The sequence below is a fragment of the Larimichthys crocea genome, chromosome IX (assembly GCF_000972845.2).
Source record: "Larimichthys crocea isolate SSNF chromosome IX, L_crocea_2.0, whole genome shotgun sequence".
Taxonomy (NCBI): Eukaryota; Metazoa; Chordata; class Actinopteri; family Sciaenidae; genus Larimichthys; species Larimichthys crocea.
Window position 1 is genome coordinate 9,184,295 of NC_040019.1, and position 27,255 is coordinate 9,211,549.

At 40.1% G+C, this 27,255-nt stretch overlaps 1 protein-coding gene across 2 annotated transcripts in view; it reads left to right on the forward strand.

The window, feature by feature from the left end:
* Nucleotides 1-27,255, forward strand: part of rgs3a (regulator of G protein signaling 3a) — a 147,346-nt gene that overhangs the window by 30,608 nt on the left and 89,483 nt on the right. The window contains exons 9-14 of one of the 2 annotated variants that reach the window (XM_019274095.2): nucleotides 9,448-9,515; nucleotides 21,854-21,935; nucleotides 22,843-22,948; nucleotides 23,406-23,844; nucleotides 25,830-25,869; nucleotides 26,786-27,099. In XM_019274095.2, coding sequence (XP_019129640.2) covers nucleotides 9,448-9,515; nucleotides 21,854-21,935; nucleotides 22,843-22,948; nucleotides 23,406-23,844; nucleotides 25,830-25,869; nucleotides 26,786-27,099 — 1,049 coding nt within the window. Of the gene's footprint in view, nucleotides 1-9,447; nucleotides 9,516-17,336; nucleotides 18,194-21,853; nucleotides 21,936-22,842; nucleotides 22,949-23,405; nucleotides 23,845-25,829; nucleotides 25,870-26,785; nucleotides 27,100-27,255 lie in introns of those variants that run through there. The other variant, XM_010750688.3, reaches the window with a different exon arrangement.

The window sequence follows — 27,255 nt, forward strand, 5'->3', positions numbered from 1 at the left end:
GAGTGAAGCTTTTGACCCAATAGCTTCCACTCTCTGTGACTTTGAATGTATCTGCTGTGCAAATCTGACAGCAATTTTACATAAAATATAACAAAGCTAGTACATCTTGATGGAAATCATTGTTTAAGTTAGATTTAAACCCTGCATTGTTAGTAACTTACATTACTGGTCTGTAAATAGAAAAACACTGAACCCTGCCTGCAGATTCAATTGTAAAATGAACAATAATAAACTTGCTTAATTGGTAAAATACTTCCCCCTCTCTTAAAATCAACAACAGTAACAAAAAACACTGAACTATGCATATTATGATCTAATTATTATTTTATGTATATATTTATGAAATAATACACTTTACCTCTGGCTAACTAGACTTCTGCTTGGATTGTTGGTTTTGTGGAGCCTTTGAGGTGACTAAACTTCATGAACAGTAACACAGCAGACATGTCAAAGCACACAGGAATGTGTTAAATGTTGTGGAGAAATTGCTGAAGTCAAAGGTCAGTGGTGAGGTCAGGAAGGAAGAAAGTGTTCAGGAGCCTCTGATGTCTTATGCTGTATTATTTATTGACACTTGGCCAAGGAGAATTAGAGACACTCTCAGAGTTCATCAGAAGTGCCTGAGTCGGTCTCACATTCTGCGTGCTGGTGGATAGACTTTAAACCAAAGATCACACCACAAATACTATACGCCCAAAATTAGCCAAAGAGAATGTCTTTACCCATGGAGGTGTTATTGTCAGCATATTCTAGTCTGGAGACACAGATGTCTGTTTACACAGATTGGAACGTCAACGGCAAGCTATCTATTATGTCTATGAAGGCAGCAACAGGCCTCCTCGACCCCGGCCACCACAGTGTTCAGATATGGTGGCACCTAGTCTAAGACAAACAATTAATACTGCAGAGGACCTTAAGGCCCACACGTGACCTTGTGTGACCTAAGGATAGAAAATTCCATAACATTAAAGGTGTAAATAATAAAGTTAATGATGGCTGAACTCCATTTAGCTGCTTCAGTTTCAGTTTGGCTTGCTGTCACTGAGCCATTGTTAATGTTATTAGTAACACCTCTGCTTCCCCTACTGTGACAAGTCAAAATGTCTGCTGTGACAAAGGCTTATAATACGTGTGATGTTTTCAACCCTAATAGGCACAACAAAACTAATAGGAGGGTAAGACAGATGTTAATCAGGCACAGTGTAACCACACCTACACAGTTCTTAGATTGGTGTAGATGTTAGTGGACCATAGGTGTGTAAGTCATTTAAGTAAGTAATTAAGTGTATTGTTATCCTTTGCACAAAGAATACACCAAACAGCTGAGACCAGAACCAGCACAAGGAACTGGAGACTCATGCAGAAAGAGCCTCGCCCTATCAGTATCACTTGAGCTGCTTAATCAAAGAGAAAAGATGTAGGAGCATTGGATTCAACAATGGCGTCTTATCTTAAAGGCCATGCACATACACAGAGGTGTTTTCAGCTTGTGTGGCCCACTTGACCTGATTAGAGCTATGCTGGGAATTGCACTTTCTCTCCAGTGTCTGTGGGCATAGTAAGTGTAAACACTTGTGGAAGTGTACTTAGAGTTTAAAGTGCCTGGTGGACCTCATGTTTAATGCGAAAGTACAACTGCAACTGAATGATGTGCAGTCTGAAACTAAGCTTAGAGACAAGGCAATGTGACGCATTATTAGGAAACTGTAAATGCATCTGTTGATGGTTTCTGCAGTAAACTAAAAGATGAAAAAGGTAAATCAATGAAAGACATTATGGATGTGCCTTAAGTATTCTTAATGCTCCTGGCTCATGTAGTTCATAGAGAAGCCAAAGTAGCGCCTCTTCAACTGAGAAAAAACAATCTATCAGTAATGACCTGAACAAGGAGGTGGTGGCAGCCTGCAGGGACATTTTTAGCCAGAGGGGCAAAGGAGGGGGACATTCACAAGCCAGTCTCAGACTCTATTTATCACAAGCATGAATCTGTGTCGACTGCAGACCTCCACACAGCGTAGTCTTTAATCTCCAGTGGGCGGACACTTGCATATGTTTGGGTCAGGGGCAATGAACCTAGACGACTGAAAGTCATGGACACAAAGTAATTTAGAATTGATTTCCTGATGGGCAGACACATGGAGCCTGTAGAAAGGTATGCGGAACTAAGTGGACATGACTTGAGGCAGTGTGACGACCAATAAGGGGCGCACTCAGGGAGAACAAACATGTTCCTGCCCATTTCAGGCGGATATATTCTCATCATGTGTCACAGGACAATACTCTGTTGAATGACACATCATTCACATGCCAGTGCAGGCTCAGTACTGTAAATACTGTTGTGTCTCATTTGGTCATACATTTCATAGAGGTGCTTTACCATAGTGACGTTATTAGTGAGGTTAAAAATAAATAAAAAAATCTATATTTTATTTTTATTTGGCTTATCCCTTTAGTTTGTAAAGATTGGTGAAACGTTAGTTTCCTTCTTTTCTTTACAGTTGATGTGTAAATTGGTTGTCACCTCCTCTTTTGTTGCATCTTCACCATGCCACTCTTTATTTAACACGTTAATGAGGTCAGTTAAGCTAAATTCTTCCCCCCAGTGACAACTTGGTTTTCTTGGAGAATTACAGACCCGCAGCAACTGTTTACGCTCTCAGTGCCATCACAAACATTTAGATCAGTTCTCAGTGTAGACAGGGAAAAGTCATTGAGGCAGAATCCATGTACCTCCTGGTAATATTGATGATCTTTTTGTGAGTTTAGAAGCCACACCAGAGGAAATAGACAGCATTGTAACTACTATGATTTGATGAATTCATAGAAAATATTTAGACTGGATGTGAAATTCCATCTCAGTCTCCGTTTGCTCTCTTTAAATCTCTTTTGCAAATCTCCATCAGGGGCAATCGTTCAGACACTTCAAGTTATCAGACAGCAGACATAATCCTTCCTGTCTGTTCTGCTTTGCTCAAGACAGAAACGGGAAATGAAATGTGTTAGTCATGACTGTCCTGCTGTCCATAATGAGACCAGGGCACAAGCATCAAATCATACTTGCTCTGTATGTCGTGTGTCATGTTTGAAATGTATTCAGCTTTGGGCTGCTAGTGTGCAGATGACTCATGCGTAAACAAAAGGAATTCCTTTCAGGGATCTAATAGTATGTGGTGAACGAACATGCACAGTACATTACCTGTGCATCCATTCACAAGCAAGATGTTTGTATTACAATATGCATGTATGTCCTAGTTTTGCTCTTCTCATGACAAAATAATGAGAAGGCCTTATAATATATACCTTATATATCCTTATTTGATGCTATAGTTTGTGGTGTTCTTGTCATTAGATTATAATATAATCCCGTTAGTTTTAGTTTTTTTAAATCTTGCAAACCGACTGGGAATAATTATGGTTATGGTGTAACGTTCATCATCTTAGTTTACTGTTAGCATGCTTACATTGTGGCACAGTGGCACAAAACACAAAGTACTGCTGAGATTTAGAAGTATTCGGTCATGAATTGTACTTAAAATACTCCAAGTGAAATTTTGACTAGACTATTGCGTGAAATGAAAAGTCTATTTCAATAAACAATTAAATAGACAAGCTCGTGGTGGCAATTAAAACTCTATATATTTATAACTGTAGAAAACATTATTGCAATCTGTTCAATAGATATAGCAGTCTGGAACAAAGTGGTGGACAGTCTGGAAATAATAATAATAATGAATATTATTGAATATTGCAGTTTTCCAGCCACAGTCTTTGGAAAAACACAGCATAGTTAAAGTTAATTTAAGATAGTCTACTGTTGATTCTTATTCCTAGGTGATAAAATACAGACACTCTGGGTTATGATAAATGGGAAACAAAGTGGCTCTGAGCCAGCCATACAACACAACAGGTGGTGTTCTTCATCAGATAGCGATGCTTTGGCAACCCAACCCTGGCAATGAGACTCAACAATCAGCTATCTTCAAGCCACCAACCCAAAGTGTCTGTATTTGACATGGCAATGAATCTATGTCTGACGCCAACATTAAGTTCATAGCTGTTCGGTAAACATGATTAGTGTAAAAGACATCATCCCCATTGTCCTCTTAGTCAATGCCAGTTGTTAAGGACATGATTTATGTCCCAGAGATGGAACAACAAAGGATTTAATAAACATGTCAACAGATCTTGAAAACTGCTCATGGATAGCTTTATTGTAACTAATGAGGCCTGGTGGATTTAGTGGATTATTCTTAAGGCCTGCTTTTATCTTTATCCTTCAGTATTTCCACAAGTTAAATACATGTAAGATTTGAGAGTATCTGACCTCTAAAAGGAAATTGATTAAAGAGAAGAAAAAGCTATGCACTTTCATCTACACACAGTTATTCTGTTGGACTATGGGATGATCCCTGTAGGACGTGGGATAAATTATTTTCTGAACGTAAGGCGGTGATAAAAACTCCCTCTGGAAAGGAGATGTGCAGATGTCACTGTGCAACCCAGTTAATGAAAATTAAATTAACAAATTTCAAATGAGGTGATGGCCAGGGTAGCAGGCTGTGTTTACAAATCACTACAGAAATAACCTGCAGTACATTTTATCGTCTTCAGTCTACCTAACAGTTTGGACACAAACACAGTGCACAATAATGGCCAACGTGATCAAAGAGAGTATATAAAAGCACATAGCTGGATACAATGTTTTATGCTGCAGTACCCATTCCATATGTTTTTCTTTTCTTTTTGATCAGTTTGTTCAGGGAGCAACAAAGCCCCCCTTAGGCTCACGACTGCCTCTTTCAGCCTTGTGATGAGTCAAAATGTCAAATGCCAAGGCTTTTGTAAACCGTAAAACTGAACTACTAAAGTGTGAATGTGTTTATTGATACGTAGGAAGAACAAAACACAGATATGAATCAATTTGACATGTAAAGTACAGAGTACTTTGACTCCATACAGGCTCCCATGGTGTTGTGTGGTTAGGTTTAGGCAACAAGACCATGATCTTTTCCTAATCTTAGCCAGGTGCTGCCTAAACATAACCATAAAAAAAGTTTAATAATGTGATACTATGTGTGGATATTGTATTTCAAGATCAGATGTGCTGTGAAATGAAATACATGTCAATGAATATTTTTACAATTTACCAGATTCTGGCAATTTATCACATACAAGTTTATCCAGTCATGGTAGACACTTTACTCTTTCTGTTCCTATTTATACACATCACGTTAATTGGGGGTTAATTTTCACTGTGATATGTTTGGAAGAGATTGATCAATAGTTTTGGGAATATACACTTTATCTACCAAGGAAAAATTACATTGTCACAGTCGTTTAATGAGAAGAGGTGAAAATATTTGATTCCAACTTTATGGGCAACAGTGTAGATATGTGGTCAGTACATACCTATACGTTTGTACTGCCACTCTGCTGTGAATACTTCATCATTTAGACAGTTAGTCATTTTCCATTAATTTGTTAAACCAAAAAAGTCAGTTTCCAAAAAATGCTGAAGCTCTGTTTACTGGAAACTATGGCTCACTAAGCATCAGTCATGCTGCATTATTCAGACCTCCGGTGGTTTGTAGTTGTTTTGCTTTCATATGATATTCTCCCTCTTACCCTGATTTCTGTATCAACTTCTCTTTTGTGTTTGTGTGTGTGTGTGTGTGTTTGTGTGGAAACTGACTTGTGCAGAAAGTCCGCTTGTACACTGAACCCTTTAAAAAAAACAACAACAAAAAAACATTCCACTCTAGTTGTTCAATAAATCGAAGCCATTCGAGTCCAGCCATTGCCAAAAAGCTCTTCAAATGACTGTATCACTTTGTAAACTGAACAGTGCTTGGTCAGAAAAGCCACCCTTACAACAAGTAGGAGTACTTATAGTACATAGTAAAATTGAATTTTAGTTTACCACACACTTATTGTTAATCAGTTTAACTTAAGCAATGTTTCAGTCAGCTGTATAGTGGTTAAAATGACAGAATAAACTTGTACTACTGTAGATACTGTTTATTAATAAAAGGTGAATTAATCATTTACATTTACTCTAAATGAGTAGTTTTTAATGTTTTTATTTTTCAACAACATAACTATTCCAGTAACATTTTACCAAAGTAAGGGCGCTTAACTCTCATTCATAACTAAGTACTAATGGTGTCAAATCAAGCATGTGAACCAGAGTAATCCAGCTTTATTTTGTGTGTGCACAAACAAACAAGATCATCCTTTTGTCACAATACACTGCACACAGTACATATTTCATTATTGTCAGTCAGTTATTGTACTTCTCCAAGTGCTGTGATATCAAACATGTTACACTGAAATGTGCTGATTGGTTGTCAACACGGGCAACAGTTTGAAGCATAGTAACCTGTCATCCACTCATCACTGTGTTCATGTCACAATGTCTGGAATACTGACCTTTGCCGGTCCATCTCATTTCATTTATTTATAGATTGTATTTTGTGGTGTTACCAATTAAAACAATATTTTCTTGATGCCTGAGTTGATCCTAAGAGAACCAAACAGTGAAGTGGAGGCAATCTCCTCCCATCTTGGCTTTTTCTACTCTCTCCATCAAGTGTTTATTTGTTTGCAGGCGACACAGGAGGTGAAAAGGGGGACTTGGTGTCAAGTGAGCAAGTGGTGCAATGAAGGACTGAGGCTGAGTCAAGGGCTTTTTATGTACTGGCAGATCTGAGACTGAATCTGACTCAACTGTAGAAGACTGCCAGCACCTTTTGATTTCTTTTCTTCACTCTTGCCTTTTGTACGTCTTCATTTTCTGCCTCTCCTCATTCTACGTCTTTCTTTAATCTTCTCAGTTTCTTAATCCCCCCTACTTTCCTTTTTTTCCCCTCATTCCCTGAATTTCTCTTGTGTAGACTTTTCCCACTGTTCATGATTTCGCTCTCTTATTGTCCCTCTTTCTTTCCCCCATTTTTATGTCAGTCATGCTGGATGTTTCTCCCTGTCTCTCTCTCTCTCTGTCTCATCTCTCTCACTGTCTCTGTCTTTCATATGCCCTGTGTTACTGATGTCTTATCCACACAAAAGGCTGCTCTCCTGGGCTTGACGCCAGCCAGGTTAGCCCCTCTTTTTTTGATGGACCCCTGGAGGTTTCAGATTCACAAGTGACAGAATCCCCCCCCCCCCCCCCCCCCCTTTTTTTTTTTTTTTTTGAAAAGCCTCAGGGTTACTATGGCAACAGCAACTATGGGACTCGGCCCTTTATTCTGGGGTTAAACAATAGGGTTACAGAGGAAACTGGAAACTGTGTCCAAAATGTTGAGAGATGCTTAATTGTTTTTTCTGCATGACTGTCCTTCGTAGACTACAGATGCATTTTTTCAGAATACAAGTCCCTCTCCCCTCAAATATGGTTTTGTTCTCATTGTTGAGTTTTGTTTTTTTGACGTCACTGTGCAGAATGATGAATTTTATGCTAGAAGTCTTGTAAGGGGAAGGTTTATTTTTGCTCACCTTAAATCTGAGCTGATGTTTTTTTTGACATTGCAGCTAGTTTGCGCCATCAAGGTACAGTCCATTTACCATCCTGTAACTACTACAGACCCAATGCCAGAAAAATTTGGGAAGCTGTATAAAATATGAATTTAGCTTGGAGGACAAAATGTCCAAGATTTCCAAAAACAACTGTGAAATGTGATCTCATCAGGCTAAAGCACACTTTCCTTCAGTCCATCTCAGATGAGCTCGGGCTCCAGAGAAATCCGCAGTATTTCTGGATGTTGTTGATACACGGCTTTGTCTATGCATGTTAGTCTTAACTTGCATTTGTTGATGCCACAATGAAATGTGTTCACCAACAGGGCAACAAGTTCCTGAGCCTGTGTAGTAATATCCTTAACCTCTTTCAAGCCTGCTAGACCCACGAGGTTCCATCGTTACAAATAAATGGGTGATTCAAATCAAGCTACAAAATGACAGCCCTCCTGAATGATCTGATCTGACAACCAAATTGATAGGATGACATTATTTGTCAGTACCTTCACAACTGACTGACGAATGACTTTTTTTTAAAAATGTGATCTGACCTTGATATGGTTGAGGTTTATATAGGTTCAGGCACTAAAATGATTTAATAAGAGGGAGGAAAAGGTACTTTGTTTGTTGTCATGATTACATTTGGCCACTTGGCATGGTGAAAATAAATTATTGTTGACCATCGGTTTGAAATGGGAAATCCCTGTTGGGACTTTTTGGCTCTATATTAGCGTCACCCAACTTCCTCCTTTGCTCCCAATGGACAAGAGACTTAATGACCATTTAATTACTGTAGCCATTTCGTCACTTGAATGTAAACACATGTTCTCTTGAGTAATTTGCAAAATGACTCATGTCGTTTCCTGTCATGCTTTACGTGATGTCTCATACTTTTATTTTAACTTACAGTCAAAAGAATAAAATGATGATGACAAAACATCTTGAAGCATAATGGATAATAATAGATGGTGTCTTGGACTGAATGTTTTATTCAAAATAAGTGTGATCTAGTCACAGTGAAATGTAGCATCGTATATGTTTATATGTTTGTATGTCTTATGTGATTATTCCAACTTTTCTTAAGGTTTCCGGAAGAGCCAATTCTTGACTTGTGTCGAGGCTGTTTCGACTTGGTTTGCAGAGTTTGGAAAATAACATTTCACAGTCTGGCTTAGGATCATTTCTCTCCTACGGTGATGGAGGTAGGGGTGTGATGGAGGAGTGTAGCAAAGTGAGGGATAAAAGGAAGGATAGAAACTCCAAATAGAAAGAAGGAGGTAGTGGTTGGAGGGTGACAGCGGGGTTGCTGTGTGGGAAGTTCGAGAGACAGAGAGGGAAGAGCAGGAGAAGAGAAGGGAAGATGTATATGTATGCAGACAGATGTAAACAGAAGGAAATGTAAAAAGAAAGAGATAGAAAGAGAGAGAGAGAGGGTGATCTGCATTGTGGCCCAAAGCTGAATGCCTCCTTTATGAGCAATAGTTAAAAGGACACTGAGGCGTGAGTCCCTGTAACCATGGCAACTTCCCAGGAGCCCTGTGACGGACGGATAATAGAGTGAGAGAGGAGTTCCTTTTCTCTTCTTCACCCCTCCCTCCTTTCCTCCCTCTCACTTGTTCTCACTTCCACTCCTCTCTTGGGCAGTTTGTTGGATCCTTGCATCTTACAGGATTTTCCTCGACTCGGCTGTCCTGTTTTTTTTTTTTTGCCTTTTATGTGCGCTCTGAAGTTTGAATCCCAGCCTAGCGAAAGGCTGCTCCAGACAACTGTTGCCATAATTGCTTGTTGTTATCTTCCTGAGTCACTTTTATGGACTCTCAGAACTATTTGAGGACTTTATTTTTGTGCATCCAGAAGGCTGTTTTGCGTTGGCACAGAGAGAAATGTGCTCCAAAGGCACTGTCTCAGCCCGTGATTCCTTTGTCTACATTTCAGAGGCTGTGCTGTCAAACCATGGTGCTGCCCCCGAGACCAATCGCCCTGAGAATATGCAATGCTTAACAGTAAGTATAATCAAAAATTTTTTAACTTGCTGTGTGTGCGTGTGCATGTAAATCTTAAACATGCTTTCATCCTTTGCTTGTTCTGCTTTGTGTGTGGGTGTGTGTGAACCTGAGCAATAGAAATATTTTGGAAGTTTAACGCCGTGAATATATATATAAACTTTGTCGCTGTTGTTTGTTGGAAGTTTTGGTGAGTATTTCTCTGTACCTGTGGGTAACTGATTTATTTCTCTAACTGCTGGTGGTATGCGTCTATCTTGATTTGCTGTGTATGAATGATGCGTGCACATTGAATGAATAGGCCTGTGTTTAATATATATGGAGGAGCTGACCCGTAACATTGTACCATGTCCAACAAACTCATCATGCATAAACATGCCTTCAGTAAGGATATTTACTGCATGAATTCCATGTTACACATTCTCAGCAACCATAGAAACTAATTGAATCATGCGTTTGAGCTTTGAGCAGTGAATGGAGCAAGATGTCATTTCTTGAAAGACAATATCTGTCAAAAAGCTCACAGGCGTGTGGAGCAGAATGATGGTTTGTCGTGAGAAAGGGGGGAGAAGAGAACTGTGTAGTAGTCGAATGTGAAGCCAGTTTTTTCTTTTCACACGAAGAGTCTTCTCTTCGTCCTTTTACATCGTATGGCTTCTCCGTTTTAATTTTTTCAAGTTTGAAATGTCTTTAAAGTCCATTTCCACATTGTCAACTGTATTGTTGCCATGAATTGATTAAAAATGAATGAGGAAGACCACTTAAACTGTTTACAGAGACGCTGGAGCATGACTGATGCTACTTTTACCCGTTTTACAGCTGGGAGTAGGAAACAGTGATTTTTTTAAAGTCAATATTTGACAGCCGCTTTAAATACAAAAACAACAGGAACAGAAATATATTTATACTGTAAAAAACTCAATAATGGTTAGCAGTATTAAAGTATAGTTACAAACCCATAATGGACCAAAAGTAAAAATGTTATTTTTGTTATTTTTCCCGGTTTGAAATGCTCAGTCCTCTCTGAACTGGAGTCCTTATTGCTGCTTACTCTCCTGTTGGCCTCAGGAGGGGTGAAGACCTCCCTGACTCATGGTTTAGCCAGCAGCTTCTTTTCTCTCGCAAGTCTTGAACTTTACTTCATCATGTGAGAGGTTCATTTTTTTTTGGGGGATAAATCCAATCAACATCTTAATTTTTTTATGTGACTTGGTCTTATCCTTCTTTAGACAGCTATCAGTTCGCTGTTTGTTCCTTACCTTTAATCTATAGTTAACAGAGCATGATGCTGTCCCTCTGCCAGCTCAGCTGCCAGTCAAAGACAATGCAACGTGGCAAAAGAGCCTGTCCTCCTCCAGAGGGTTCAAGCCTCTGGAGGGTAAACCCTTTTCACCTTCTCGGCAATATGCGAATACATTTGAAACTTAAGAACAATATTATTATCATGTCAAAACTCCTGTTACACTGGAGTTAAGTCTAGTGTGCTAGTTGTACCCACTAAATTAATATTGTGAATTTCACTGATTATTATATGCAGACCCTGAAAAAATTATCATTTAAATACTTAATATTTGTTTATTTTCTTATAAATATTAAGTGATTTTGGAAGTGGTGCTCATGTCATACAGAGATACAAACATATACTGTAGATTAACACATATTGCTGCTGGCGGAGGAGTGCCTCTGTCTTTATTCCCTGAGTTATTTGACCCGCCAGAGATAGGATTGCTTTCTTGGCTGTGAATGCTGCATCCTTTTGCATGCTTTTGTTCACACTACAGCTGTGGGGGGAAGATGGGAAGATTCCTCCATGGCAAAGTAATCTTACTGGGTCCTGAGTTGGCAAATTTCCAAAGACTTTCATGGAAAAATTTACTCTTGCACCAGTTCTCCTGATGCCAACATGGATAATTCTTTAGCAAAGTCTTTCATTTTTACAGGTTATAATGCATGTGCGACAGTGGCTATATTTAGATAGGGCCAGCCTTTATTGAAAATCCAGGGGGGGGTTAGCTGTCACATATAAGGCATGTGGGATATTAAAAGATAATATCCACCCCAGCAACACCCATTTCACCCTACTGCTTTCTAGCAAGCCATAAAGACGTATCCACTGCTGTGACACCAGACTACAGGGCAGCTTCTTTCCTCAGGCTGTAAGACTCCTCATCTCATCCGCCACACTTCACCGCAGAAAATACAAATATGTGAATCTTGATATACTATGTTCCCTTCATGGGTATTTCTGTGATGCATCACTTGTCTGAGCATGAATGTGAAAAAAACAAGACTTTACACAAGCACTTGAAAGGAAGGGTAGCAAACAGCTTTCATACTACACACTCCCAGCTGATTTTTCTACAATGTATCGTCAGAAAACAACACAGCACAAGCACAGCGCAGGCAGTGGCCTAATAAAACATACTGACACACCATACGCACAGAAACAGTGGAAACCAAAACCACAAATGGCCTGGCCGGGTGCTATAAGACAAATGCAGTCTGCCCCAAATATGCTCACCACAAACAAGAAAGAATTTACATTCACACTCAGTGAAAGTGTAGCCTTAACTTTCAACTTCCAGTCATACCAACTACTTACAGCAGAACATGTTAGCTAATATCTACGAATTCCTATGAAATCAGAGCCAAGTTCAACTTTAGTGTTCACTCAGTAGTGTCATTTGTTTCACAGTAACTGTTTGTTGGAGTGAGTTAAATACGGTTGCTTTCAGCATCATGTCATGCCAAGCATTTCTCCAATAAATTACATTTTCAATTGGTTTATTATGTCAGGCAACATTCTTTTGCCTGAAGCGTAGGATGTTCGCGCCTCACGCTTCAGCTATCTCTGGAGCTTTAGAACCTTTGTCAAGGGTCAAAAAGTGTAAAAAATACTGTAGCTGCTGTGAGTTGTATTGCAAGATATTGCAGATATTTTGCTCATTTGACTCATAAGTTCATTATAAACATCGTCTACCTGTAACGTATGTTGGGTAAACAACATCCTCTCTTTATCACATTAGAAAAGATGATACGGTCTGCAATACGTTTCCAAAAAATAGTGTCTATTTCAAATGTGTCGTACATAAATGTAATTTCAGAGTTGCCCCTGCACTATATACAATGTTACACTATTATTACTACACTAATGTAACACTGTTAATGTTACATTAAGAGCTCTTACTTAAAACAAAAATATAACATAATAACAATGTAGCATTATAACCCACTTTAGAATTACCCAACCAGTCAAATTATAACACTTTTAGTAGTCTTAGTTTGCTGTTGTGTTTGGTAGTACTGCAGCATAATTTTAGTCGATTTTTGTAATATGCATTGTCATATTTTTATTCTAAAGTCATCATGATGACTTAGCTCCTGCAGTGGCCAGTGAAACAATATCCGTGTTCCCTTTGAAGCACTCCAGGATGTAAACGCTGTGGAAAGCAGCGGTTATATGGATTTACTGTAGCTAAGAAGCTTGACTGGACAGGATTAGACAGAGGAGCTCACTTTACTTTCACCTTTCGCACAGTCTTCCTTTCTCTACACTTAATGCCAGTCTACACACACACACACACACACACACACAAAGTCTGTAGGGCTGTACTTGGCGCTGTGTATCACAAGCTAAATGTTTAATTTCTGTTTCTTGCGGAAGAGTCATTATTTTCCTTACATAGCAGAATAACAACCCTGCGTCCAGCATGTCAAGAGTTAGAGCAGCTTTTGAAGTTGTGTGGAAGGTGAAGAGGGCAGTAATGATGTGGCACAGCATTGAGATGGAAAAGTTTTACATCCGTATTTGTGAATGCTCCTTCCTCTCCCCTCCCAGCCCTCTCCTTCTTGTTCCCTCTCTTCCTCTTTATCTCCGGGTGAATCAAAGTAACAGATGATTGTGCGGTTTGTGTGGGACAGTCTCAGGGGAGAGTTAAAGGAGGAGGGGGGTGAAGCACATTCACAGACTAAATTAGCAGAGAATGGAAAACCTTTTAGACTTTTCTTTTTTCTGTACACGTTTTCTGTTGCCTTGTCTTTCCAGACCGCCGCGTATTTCGTCCGTAACTGTTGTGGCCTCATCCACCTCCGTCTCCTCCTCGTCTCTTTTCCCTCTCTTTTCTCCCTCTGTCACCCTGTGGCCATCACCCTGACGACACAAAAAGCTCTGTGGTATCATTAACTGCCCACTCTGTACCTACTCAAACAGTCTTCAGTGTTTGATGATGGCCATACACATGAATAATTTCAGTGATTTACACAGAGCTCGTTGAAGGCTTTTTGACACTTCAGATGTCTGTAAAGAGAAATCTTCATCCACCAAGGAATGTCTTCAGAATACCACAAGGCTATTTCAAGAACATTTTTCTCTCTACTGACTATACTTGTACAACGTCCTCCAGCATTTCTTCTTAAAATGATTGCTCCTATGTATTTTGATTATTACTACATGTTTTGGAAAAATTATGTTTTTAAAAAATGGCACACCAATCAAGTATTTTGCTCTCTTCTGACTCAGTGTGCACATCTTCTTAGTTTATCCAAATAAATCTGGTTTTACCCTGCTTTGCTTTTTAAGTTAATGTAGGCAGGAATTATTGGCATTTCATAAATACTAGTCAAAAGTGAGACATTTTCACTCAATTCTCAAATCTGGGCTTTTTGATAGATTTAAAGGTCAAGTCAAGTCAACTTTATTGTCAACACTGCTGTATGTACAGGACATACAGAGAATTTTAATCCCCTTTCCCTTATATCTTCAGTGCAAAACAACCAATAAACATGAAATATAAAATATATGCAAGAAAAAAAAGACAAATATAAACAGTGTAAACAGTTTAAATGCAGATGGCATTTAAAAGAAGGACTTCCTTCTTTAGAAAAGCTGTCATTGTGTGTTATATTGATATATAAGTCATTTAGTTGAAATAAACAGACATTTTGGCCTGTTGGAAAGCAACATGAAATGTTATCACTTCATAACAATGACCTCCTGAACCAGAGATTAAAGACTTGACATGCAGCCTAACATGATTTCCTCTTCTCAGTTGCCATGTCAGCATTTACCAAGTATGTTTACAGGCAAAAACAAAAATACTACTACCTGCTCGTCATCGGCAAAGGAGCACAGAGTGCATGAATATAAACATTAGTCGCACCCCAGACAACATATTCCCCTGCATCTTTGCTTGTCAGCTAACATTAGCTCCCAAAGCGTCTCTGTGAAAATGGGTCTGACGTTTCTGTCTGACGGGAAAGATGGGAAGGAAGGGTGAGGTGAGCTGAAAAGAGGACAGGGAGGTTAGACTTTCTGGCCGACATCTCAGAATAAATGAAGAATGGTTGGTTTTATTGCCAGATCGTATCCCTTTGTGAGTATTTTAGGCCCAGGGTTGGCTGTTCACAACACTTTTATATACTCTGGTAAAGGAGGATGTATACTTATCCTTGCCCCTGGCTATTCTGTATTGCCTTTTATTTTGAAAGAAGCCCAAACCATTTACAGTAGATAGGATCCACAAAGCTACAGTGTTTATCACATTGTATGGACTGCTGTGGCTCAGGTGGATGAGTGAATAATCCATTAATCTGCCACCTCTTGTCCACATTTCGTGTCCTTGAGCAAGACCCACAACCCCAAAGTGCTCCAGATGGCCAGCCCATTGCATGGCAGGTCCACCACCACTGATTTTTTAGTGTGCATATGCACGAGTAAATGAGAGATTTCTGTACTACTCAGCAGCATAGCTCTGCGGTGGTTGGCCACTACTTTGGTCAAAACTGAAATATCTTAATAACTGTTGGCTTTATTGCTATTGTTATGATATTTTTTTATAAAGATTCATGGTCGCCACAGGATGAGTCTTAATGACCTTGATGATCCCCTGACTTTTTTTCAGGCACCATCATGAAACCAATGGCATTCCCATCACCCTCAACTATACTATTTACAATACAGCATTTAACTCAAAGCATCCCTATACTTAAGTGATCCTTACAGAGCTGCTAGGTTGGCTGTTTTTTGTCACTTTTAGGTTTTTTATCCACATTTTAGGTTTGCCTAGTCTTATTACTTAGCCAGTTACCTGTTAAGTACTTTGAAGTGCACTAATCTGGACAGTTTAATTGATCTGACTTATAGAAGTAGTAAACTTCAATTGAATTTGTAGAACCCTCTCTGAAGCAGTCTCAGGTTGAAAACATGTAGCTGCTCTTTTAGGTTTCTAGGCATCTCACTGTGTCTCGTATTACGCTGAGTGCCACCTTTGAAAATGTTGCAACCATGGTGCAGTTATCAATCCATATGCGGAGCCTTCGCAGTTTGTATTTTAAACACAACCTAAGCTGTGACCCTGAACTTGGCCTTACACCCATCTTATGTGTTCACTGGCCTGGAAGACGCCTCCTCCTTTGATAGCTGTTTATTAAGGTCAGAAAGAAAGAGAGAGCGGCAGAGGGAGAGAGAGAGAGATCCCACACTACTAAACACCAGATTGGCCTCGTCTGGCTCCCAGACAAGCTTTTCAGACTCTTCTTTCACTCCTCTCCCTAAGACATGCTTTCTTCTCTCTCTTTCTTCGCTCTCTCTAATCCGTCCTTCTGCCTATTTAGAGGTGAACAGCACAGCATGAAAGAGAGAGAAAGTGTTTTTTGTGTGCTTGACGGGTAACCCTCGCCCTTTTGAAAAGGCAAACAGGGAAAAGCTGCCATTACTATTGGCATGAAGGGATCTTAAGACAACGGCCCTTTCTGCCACTTTATTAGCATTGTAGAGACTAGTGCAGCATTGCTCCTCTTTCACCCTTCTCTTTCTCCGTCACTTCTCTGTCCATGTTTCAATCCATGTGCCAGACATCCAAACGATAAAAAGGAAAAGGAGCAAGCTGGGAATTAATGGGGTTTCTAGGGGTTAGACTGGCCACTGTTTTAGCAGTAATTCAGCAGGCTTTTTCTTACACTGCTCCTGAGCTGTTTGTTGTTGTTTTTTTTGCAGAATACCACCTCTTTCCCAGGCATACGATATTGAAAACGATTGAAAAGTGATGTTTGCATAACTGGAAGAGAGTGGGGAGATTGTCAGAGAGTCGCAGACCTGTGAATTTCCGTACTGTGTGGTTCTGGGTGAGGGGGAGCAGCTGAAAGGAAAAGCAGAGGAAATATGGAAGTCCAAAACATAACAAACACGCATAATGTCTGGACGGAGATTTGGGAGTATGGAGACTAAGGTGGAAAGAGTCAGATGAGGTGTGAAGTCTGATTGAGATGTATGCCTGTGTGTGTGTGTGTGTGTGTGTGTGTGTGTGAGAGAGAGAGTTAAGTATTTAACCAAACAATAGTCCTGTCATTCTCTTTTGTTGGGAAATGTGGTCATTAAACGTCGGTGGATACAAAAGTCGTAAGCAATCAGAAACATTTCCGTTTACAGTGCAAATATGGTCCGGTGTTTGAGTCCACTGTTTGCAGACTGCACGTAAAAGACCTACACAACAACTCCTATTAAAAAAATCCTGCCTCTCTCACTCATACACATACACATCTCCCTTTTGCCACCTACATGAGTCACTACAGTGTATATTTGCAAATGACAGAGCGCTATAGCACCTCTCATACCCTCATAGTGTGGACTCAGGAAACAAACTGGCCTTATCGGGGGCAGACACACAAAGCTGTCCTGGCTGTGGGGTGGCGAGTTATGCGTAAGTGCATGTGTGTGTATGTGTGTGGAGGGGGGGTGGCGGTGGGAGGCACTTCCTCCTATTCTTCTGCTGTTGAAGAGTTCCCATGAGCGCCCCTGCCAGGAGCTACAGTGTGGCCTGAGCAGGCCGAGCCAGCGCCAGTCTCGCCTACATGACGCCGCCACACACTCTCACACAGCTGATCTCAGAAGCTACTGCAGCTGCTGCTGTTGAGGCCATGGAGCAAGGCACCGGACAGTGTGTTATGGGGTAGAACTAATTAAAGAAGGAGAGAATCATATAAAAGTTAAAGGAAAGAAGAAGGAGAAGAAGAAGAAGAGAAGTCTGAAGTTTTTTAAAGAGCCAAGAGGAAGACGTGACGCTGTGGATGAAATGACAGGTACAGCCTCGTAAAAACTTACGCACAGAAATGTGTATAGGTGACTGGATTCATTACTTACAAACCTTGAATGGATTACAGTGCAGCTGGAGGTCAGTGGCAGAGTGACGCCAGTTTTGCACAAAGGACTATTAACAAGAAAATTGAATTTGGTCTTATTTGGGGAAAATTGTTGCAGAGCGAAAGGACAGTTTGGCTGAAAAAATTCTCCAAGGACGCGTTTTCATCATACTGTACAAACTCCTTTCTCTTTTCTAGCAAGTTGAGACACAGTATTATTATTTGAGCCACCTCGGCTGGACTGTCACCTGGAAATTTTTGAATACTGCAAAGAGTGAGCTGCTGTCACTGTCAAGATGATTCATAACACGCTGAAGTCTACCCAGCCATCAGAGCAGAGCCCCAGGAGCACACACTCAGCCGCACAGAGGAAGCTGTGGAGATACTCTGGTTGCAGAGGCGCTCGCCAGGTGGAAAACCACCGTCGCAGTGTGTGCGTGCTGGCCGCAGACTTGAACACTGGAGTCGGAGGAGGAGGTGGAGGTGTGATGCACACTATCCACGGGCTCTGCCACCTCTGCATCGGATGTAGGCTGCCTCAGGTGTGTTTGTGTTCCAGAGGGTACGGCGTCGGGAGGGAGGGGAGATGAGAATCGAGTGTACAGAGACAACCTGTGACTCAGACATGGGAGAGTGAAAGAAAAGTTTGAGAGTTACAATTTGAAAAAAGATAAATGAAATGTCATAATTTAGAAACCTGCAACAATTTAGTCAAACTACAGTATCTAATACAAAATCCGGATATATAGAAATGATGTAGTAATATCTTTTGGATTATTGCGATTACTGTCGAGAAGAAAATCCACTTTCAACTGCATGTTCAGCACATCCGGAAAGGAATAATTGGCGGTGTTAGAGATATATGCAACGTGTGTTTCAGCAGTATTTATCCATCACAGAGTGAGAGAAGGATAGCAGTACTGGAGGAGAGGAAAATATTTACTATGATATGAACTGCCACTGTCCTTGCATAAGCCTTTGTGCAGTAAATCTGAATTGCACATTAGAACAAATAGGAACTCAAATGTGACGAAGCAGAATATCATTGAATTGATTGGGATGTAACAGAATGATGAGATATAAAAATAGATGTGTAAAATTCTGAAGTGACGAAAAAAAAAAGTATAATTATAAAACTGGCCTTACATGACAGAAATACAGCATGACAATTTAGTCATACGTGTGTGGGTGTGGGTGATGTGCTGTCCTAGTCTCTGAACATACTCACCCAGATATCATTGGCTAACCACTGGTTGGTAGAGTTGTCTTAGTTTAGACGGACTTGTCGCCGTTAATGTTACCTCTGCTGCACTGTTGGAAAGCAGACAAGACATGTACTATAATCATCAGATGGAGATTGGCGACAGTTCTGCCCCTAGCGTCATGCAGTCATGTCTGAAAGGATGGTGGAGCACTGAGGCATGAATGTAAAAAAGGCAAAGGCTCTGTCACACATGCATGAACACATACTGTGCACACATGGGCTACAGGGTTTTCTCCCTTTGGATATATCTAAAGTCATTACAAGAAAGTCAAGCTCTAGTGTAGTGAGTTCATCCACCGTTCCCTTTGATTGTATTATTAATTCATAAAGAAAGCTCTCCTCATACAATTTCAATATTTGATGCACGCTGGGGACTTTCCCCATTAATCTAACATATTATTTTCAGTAATATATCTTGTGATTGATGCACTGAAAAAGAAAAAGTTCACTTAAAAGAACATTCATGCTGATTTCTTGCATTATTCCCAGGATAGTCTCCTCTGTTCTGTTCCAGTTTGAACACAGTCCCTCTGCTTTTATTTAAGTGAAAAAGGGGGCATGAGACTGCTTCTCCCAGGCAGACCAGATGATTCCAAGTGGTTGCATTCAACTATGCTTACAAATTGAATTAATGCTGTAAAGTCGGTCCAAATTAGTCAGCTGTGGTAGTTTCCTTAAAAAGGCCACGATGTCTGAAAGAGCCCTCAATGGACAGATAGAAAGACATGGTCTCTTATTTCTGTCTTTGCTTTCCAACGTCTTTTACACATTAAATTTCAAGCTGATCTTTCAAAAAAATTTTCACAACTGTTTGTTGTCTTCCTTAATTCTAGTGAAATTTTTTTCATGCCATCTGTTCCTCTAATTGTCACTGTCATTTGCTCTGTCTGCGTCACTTTTCAAAGGCCCTCTTTCGTCACAATTTAATCTCTCTTTTTTTATTCTTTTCATCTCTCTCCACCTTCACTGACTTCCTGTGTATCTCATTTTTTCCTTTCTCTAATTTCACCTGTTTTTTTGTCACGCAGCCAGACTCAAGGATTCGGTCTCCATCTGTCTTCCAAGAAATATATACACACTGTGCAGAGCAACAATTATAGCATATAAAGCACCATCTATACTTTTTGCCTCAGTCATGACTGAAGATGAGGAGTCATATGTGCACTGATGTGTGATGCTTATTCAGCCTCAGAGGAAGATGCTCAATCTCCTTATCATAAAGGGTGCCCTGAAATATTGTGTATCCTTTCTGATTATACAGTATATGGGTGCTCCCTTGGGCTGGTGTTTGTATGTTATGTCTTGTATTGCTCTGAGAAACAAGAATTATAAAGACATCATCACATCGACTTTATCTTGTGCGATGGTTAATCAAGTATGAGACATATTAGGATACATATAAATGAATGACAATCCTATTTGCTTTTGTAACAGCAGTTTTTTAGTAGTGTCAGTTTGGGGGTAGACTAAAAAAAGAGAGAAATTCAAGGGCAGAGAAATATGGTAAAACAATCATGGCCACAAATAGTGTGACACGGGGCATATAAAATCAGTGGACTATAAAAAACTGCAATCGTACCCGACGTTTTAGGGTCATCACAAGCTCCGGGCCCCTGAATAATCTCTGTATTTCTTAAGTCACTGTATCTTTCTTATAGGTAGACTGTAATTTACCAGCATATACATGTAGCTTTCCTCTGTTAGAGATAGAATAAGAGAGGGAGAAAGACAAGGGGGGCAGTGGTGAGGGTGTGGGTGTGTGCTTTGGGCCCCTGGTTGTCAGCAGATGAGATGGAAAGTGAGATGTTTTGGATGGAGCTATGTTGACTTTGGCTCAGACTACCGGGCACAGGTACAGAATGTTTGACAATGCGGGGTCAAAGAGAAAGAGCCATCAGCATTGTCTTTGTGTGTCTGTGTGAATCTGGTGTATTTGAGGCTTCATGTCGTATTTTAAAATAATGAGTTATGATGTTGACGTTTATCGCGGATAGCGTATATCCTATGTTGGACGCTGGATTCCAGTAATAAGTGTCCGTTAGTGCGCACACATACACTATTATTATTATTACTTCTTTATTTTTATGTATGCCGATAGATCTGTTTTCTGGTACTGTGTTCTTACATTTATTGAATATGGTGTGGGAAAAGGGTGCTTAATTTGAAAATGCCCTGCACGACAAAATGTTGGACATAAATATTAACATAAAAAAGAAACAGGATTTAAACTCTATTCGTGATGCTTGCATTTAGTCAGAAATATAAATAAATATAATAATAAATAAATATAAATAATGTCCAGAAAATATCCTGGCAGTGGCAAAAAAATCGAAAAAAACTGTCAATGCTTAGAAACCTCATGACCGATCATATCTTACTTAATCTGAAATTATTTTCTGTTGATGTTTCATAATGTGCAGTTACTTGCTGTGTGTAATTGTGCTGTTTTAGATTTGTAATACAAATTATTAATATCACTGCGACTGGAAAAAATCACTCTTCAAAACTGCTTAAAGAAGCAGATACTCTTTTGACAATCTGAACCCTGAGCTGGCTAATACAGGCATCAGAGTCACTGTTATAGCAGGTAAAGAAGCAGCTGTGTATTATAGAACTATTCTTTGTATGTATTCAATTCTTCTTTGACTACTGGGCAAACAATGTCCTTCTTCCCTCTCTCCGAGCTGTTTTTCCCACTAACTCAGCTAATTGGGTTCACCGGGAAACTGCTGTCAAGACAATTTTAATAGGAAGTAGAAGCAGAATACAAATCTACTTAATCGTGCTGTAGGAAGGAAGTTGATTATTTTGCCAGCATGCTACTTTTAGTTTCTTAGGTAGTGGGGAGAGATATAGAGAGAGAGGAGAGAGAGTCCCATGGTCCTCCTGTCACAAAATGATGTGTGTGCGTGTCTGTGTGTGTGTGTGTGTTCTGCAGGTGACCATCCTTCGAGGAAAGGATGGATATGGCTTCACCATCTGCTCGGATTCCCCTGTGAGGGTACAGGCTGTTGATCCAGGCAAGTTTTGCATGCACTGTGTCTGTGTCAATGAAACTCAAACATTCCAGAAAGAAGTTGTTGTTCAAATGTTTAATGTCCTTGCGGTTCTAATTTGCTTGAAGACAGACGAGTCTTTCTTAAAGTTTTACTTTCTCTCATTCTGCGACCAACACTCCAAATCACACATTTTCATACTTTCATGAATTTAAAAGCAGCCATAAACACAGTTACTTTACCAAAGTAGATTTGACTGTCTGGCTATAAGAGATGTTTTTATTTTCACTCAACTGCCAGGAGTACATTTTTAGTTTTAATAATGATGACATTAACTCAGCTTGAGACTGCACACTGTTATACAATGTAAAGTGTATGGTGGCTAATCTGTCACATCAATCAAGTCAGAAAATTATTGATTTTTTTCCCCCATGTGTCCCAATTTGAAGGCACTAGACACCATAAACAATATGGTAATGGATTACATTCTGGTAGAAATTGCTTTCCTTTCACATCGATTGACCTGTGATTTGCATCTGCGTATGAATGCACTTTACATCATGAAAGTTTCATGTCACCTGTGGGTGATTCATTTTTATTTATTTTTTTGTCGAAGCTTGGAGAATTACCATTAGCACTGGCTCAGTCAGCAGGGTGTTGCAGTTAATGGGGAGCTTGTCTGTCAAATAGACAAGTTGCTGCTGTTTATGCTGAATCTTGAACACAATAAACTAAACGGCAGCCAGCGGCGGCCGTAACACTGATCACATTTTTACTGGAGAATTTCTGAACATGTTATTATCAGATTATTAGTGTTTCATCTATACAGTAATTTGGCCATTTTGTACCTCCAATACTGAAGAAACACACTTAATATATGCATAGGTGCTATAGCCCTGATTTGACTATCTCTGTTGCTTCACTCTGGCAGGGGGTCCAGCGGATCAGGCCGGTCTGCAGCAGTTGGACACTCTCCTGCAGCTAAACGGTCAGCCAGTAGAGCAGTGGAAATGTGTGGACCTAGCCCATGCTATCAGGTAATGAGTCCAACACACCAGAGGATTATGGGTGGATTTACACAAAAATGTTGGCGAATCCTTTTCTCAGGACCAGTGATTTGTAACGACAATCTGACAGACTGAGGGAGGTTTTCACCTCCATGACTGGCACACAGAGCCACTCTGATATGTATGGTTGCCTGAACAACACCTGTGCTTTATACAGGTCAATCATTTCAAAGGTTGTAGCCAATAAGAATTCAGTTTACAGCGAATTACTTAACAAGCTGATATGACGTCAGTGATTTATCAGGAGTCAACAACATAATCTTAGTTACATTGTTAAGTGTTTGATACCTTGCTCTTTCCTCATTGAGTTTTCCCATACACACAGATGGATCAGTTAACTTTCAATAACAGATTTACAAAGATTTCTTTCTGTGTTGTGATTTTATTTATTATTTTTGTTCATCGTTATCTTTGTTTCTCATTGTAGAAACAGTGCCAATGAAATCACAGTGGTGGTCTGGCGCACAGGCCCTTCAGCTAAGCCGAGTTTTGAGGGCCTCATCCACCGGCCCTCCTATAAACCCTCCACCTCCACCTCAAACTATGATGCCCCCTCGCCCCCGACTCGCAGACGCGCACCAGATGTTGGCACCAGTAAAACCCCCCCAGCTGTGCCGCCTCTTCCAGCCCACCACCGTGCCACCGCCGCCCGCCGGCTCCTGGTCAACGGCTCAGATGCTGGGAATAGCAGTGGCATAGGCGTAGGGACCCTTGGGTGGGGGGCCCAGGGAGGGTCGGCTGAGGAGCTGGATGGGAAACCACGACATCTCCACCACCCTCACACTGCCACACTGAAGGGTACCAGGGTGAAGGCATCCAACGGGGACAACTACATCATCCTGGCCCCCATCAATCCCGGAAGCCAGGTACCGCAAACTGGTGGTGGGCTGCATCTTCATCATCTTCTTCGTCCTCCCCATCCTCACCATGGTCATATGGTGGCTCATCCTAGATATGTCTCCTTACCTTACATACCTGGTGCTGATAGATAGAAGGACTGTATATACAGTATGTCTGAGCCATTTGGGTTACTGCCAATGATTTGTGCTTTAAGACACTGCATACACTACATACAGTTCAGTGTAATATTGATATGCAGTAACAGGCTGCAAGAGGAGACAATAACAATAAATATATGTAGCTGTTAATAAGATTTTGTATACCTGTACTATGTAAAGCTTCATTCATTACATTCTACCGACTAAGCACAGCTCATATTAGGAAAACAATGTATGTATCTGACAGAATTTATTCATATAGAATACATAAATCATCTGTGTGCCATACATCAGTATTTTAAAAACATAAGCATTTTAGACAGAGGAAGAATTCAGCACAAAAAGTACTTTATGAAACTGCACATTCAGATTCTGGTCCATTGCACAGTATCAGTACAACATGCATGTACATGCACAGTATGACATGTATATGAAATTTTATCCAGCATGTACTTATTTTTTCATCCAGTGACATCATGTATATGAGGTTAAAGCTTTGGTCATAAAAAATAAAATAAAGCAAACTCATTAAATCAAAAAAAAAGACTGAACTGAATTCCTCAGCTAACAACGACCGTAACAATCCGATACTAACCCATTAACCACCTCAGGGTAACAAACATGCTGAACCAAAAGATTCAAGATGTGTTTGAGGCTCTCTCCCTGCTTTTATCGATTGTTCAGCCTTCAGGGTCTAAATAGTTGCTCAAGACTTCCAAACATTTCTAACAAACTAAACCCTTATGCTGTCTTATGTAGGAGCTGATAGAGAACTTAAATTGCCTCATTTCATTATCGCTCTTTTTGTGTCTGACTGGCAGTAAGTCTAACATGGAGCTGTGTCTGTGTTATGTATGTGTGTCCGTGTGGGCCTCATGTAGCGTCCGTCTTCCATCTGTGAATGCTTCTCAGGTTAAGGTTCAGTTAAGGGGCACTGAGATTAGATTGATTTTTTTCAAAGGAAGGACAGAAGTAGATTTAGAGAAACCGCAGAAGCAAAACATTGAAAGAAAGAGAGTAGTGTTCTGGTTAGTTAGAAAAAGATTAGAGGCATACAGTATGACGACATAGTGAACAAACACTCCTCTTCAAACAGCACACCGCTTCTCTCCCAAACAAAAGAGACGGCAGGGATTTGGTGAGATTTTGCGGTGGCCATCGCAGGCTAAATATACTGAAAGCCCCGTGGAAATGGGTCATGTTGGTGACATATCACACTGACACGATACACTAGTTCACAAACAAAGAGCTTTGAAAGCCCACACTACAGAAAATATTTATCATCGTAGGCCCGAAAAAAAGAAAAGCATGCTAATGATGTGTTTTAAACATTTTGTGACTTTCCAACCCCTAGTTTACCTTTCTGTACTGATCTGAACAACATGTGACGCTGCGGCAGCTTTTTTATCTCAGCTTCTCTTTGTTGATTGTAATTTGTTATGACACGTGGAAACCATCATTGCCTCACTGAGTCCAGCTCAAATCAAACGAGCTCAGCAGCTTAATCCAGTGTCATGCAAGACACTACACATGATGTCGTCCAGCTTGACTCGTGTCATAGCAGTACAGAAAAAGGAAGCGTGGGCGACGTAGTATAATGATGAGTACAGTTCTTTATATAGATATACAGTTTTTTGTCACATGGCAACCCTTTCTTGTCCAAATATCTCACGATCAATATCTCACCATAGAAAGTTCTGAATTACATTTCAACTATCAGTATGTTATCAATTCAGCAATAAAACAATCACACACCCACTCTCATTCCATTCTAGATGTAGCTTAGATGTCAGTGTACATTAGGAAAGAAGCCTTTTTAATAATAACACAATTTAATATTATTCTGATTTCAGATCTTGAGGCCTGTTTATCAAGACAACCAGGGAACATTAGGTAAGATACGGTATTTTGTGTTCATACAACATTTTGTTAAAGGCTACAGTGAACTCTGTTAATTATTTTGGCTGAAAACTTTGTTTAAGTTGGCTTTGGTGCCTTTAGTATTTTGGATGTGGCCCAATATTAATTTAATGTTTGACTTCACATTTCAGGTTATTATTGTTATTTTAATGAATAAGATTAAGATCACATTTGGCACCCTGGAATAGTCTCAAATTAAACTGACCTTAGAAATACAGTGAATACAAAATACTTTTCATGCTCACAGTTGAAATCTTGTTCTCCTGAAGGATTTACTTTTTACTGCTTTGGTAGTGAAAGAACACGCAGTTATCACTGCTTTTATGCTCACTGTGTGTTTGTTTTTTCTGGAAGCTGGCCAATGAAACCGCTTAAAATATCAAATATGTATCCTCTGTCTTGTCCAACATTATGACGCTCTGTAAGGCAAACAAGAAACAGAGCAAAGGATTCTACTGTGGTGATAGAGTGACCCAGAAAACACTTTTTTTAGAAATGCATATAGCTTAACAGAAGCTGGAGAGCCAATGATTGCGGCAAATGTTGTCATTATTACATTTTGTATTTTGTATAGATATTAAACAAACGGGATATAACGTTAGGTAGTGAGCTTTAGAGGTGCTGGTAGGTGAATTTTGTCACGATTTGACAGAGCAAGGATTGCTGTTTGCAGCCTTTCTGCAAAGCAAACCTAAACATCTCCTGGCTCCATCTCTATAGTAGAGTAAAGATTTCATAGTGGTATCTTCAATCTTCTCATCAAACTTTGTAAGAAAGAGAAAAAACACGTTTCCCACAACATCAGACTCTTTAAGACTTCTGTGAGCTTCATGAAATGCTCCAGAAATGATACATCACCTGCTTTACCTCCATATTTTTTGTTCCACAGCTGCCAGGTTGTACCCCACACGGCAGGCATCTGGTCCACAGCCCCATGGTGGTGGTGGTGGGGGCACTTTTTCTGGAGGTGGTGGTGGTGGGGGTCTTTCAAGCCGTACTGGCTTCCTTCGCCGCTCTAACAACTCCAAGACAACAAAGACGGCGTCCACCTCTACTAATGCCGGTGTACCCAATTACCAACAGCAGAATGCCAACTTTGCCAATTACCAGAACTGTACCATTGTCCGCTCACATACTCCACATGCCAACTATGGATATGTCAAAGCGGCACCCAAGATCCTAATTTTCCCCATATTCGTTCAGGTAAGCCAACTTGTTGTGGATCCATGTGTGTCTTTGTGATTGTGATTGTTGCTGGTTTGTTGTTTTCACTAGTGCACTACTGTACTTTCACTCTGATGTTTATCCTCAGCACGCTGATTACACTTTATACAGATTAAACAAACAAGATACATTGTA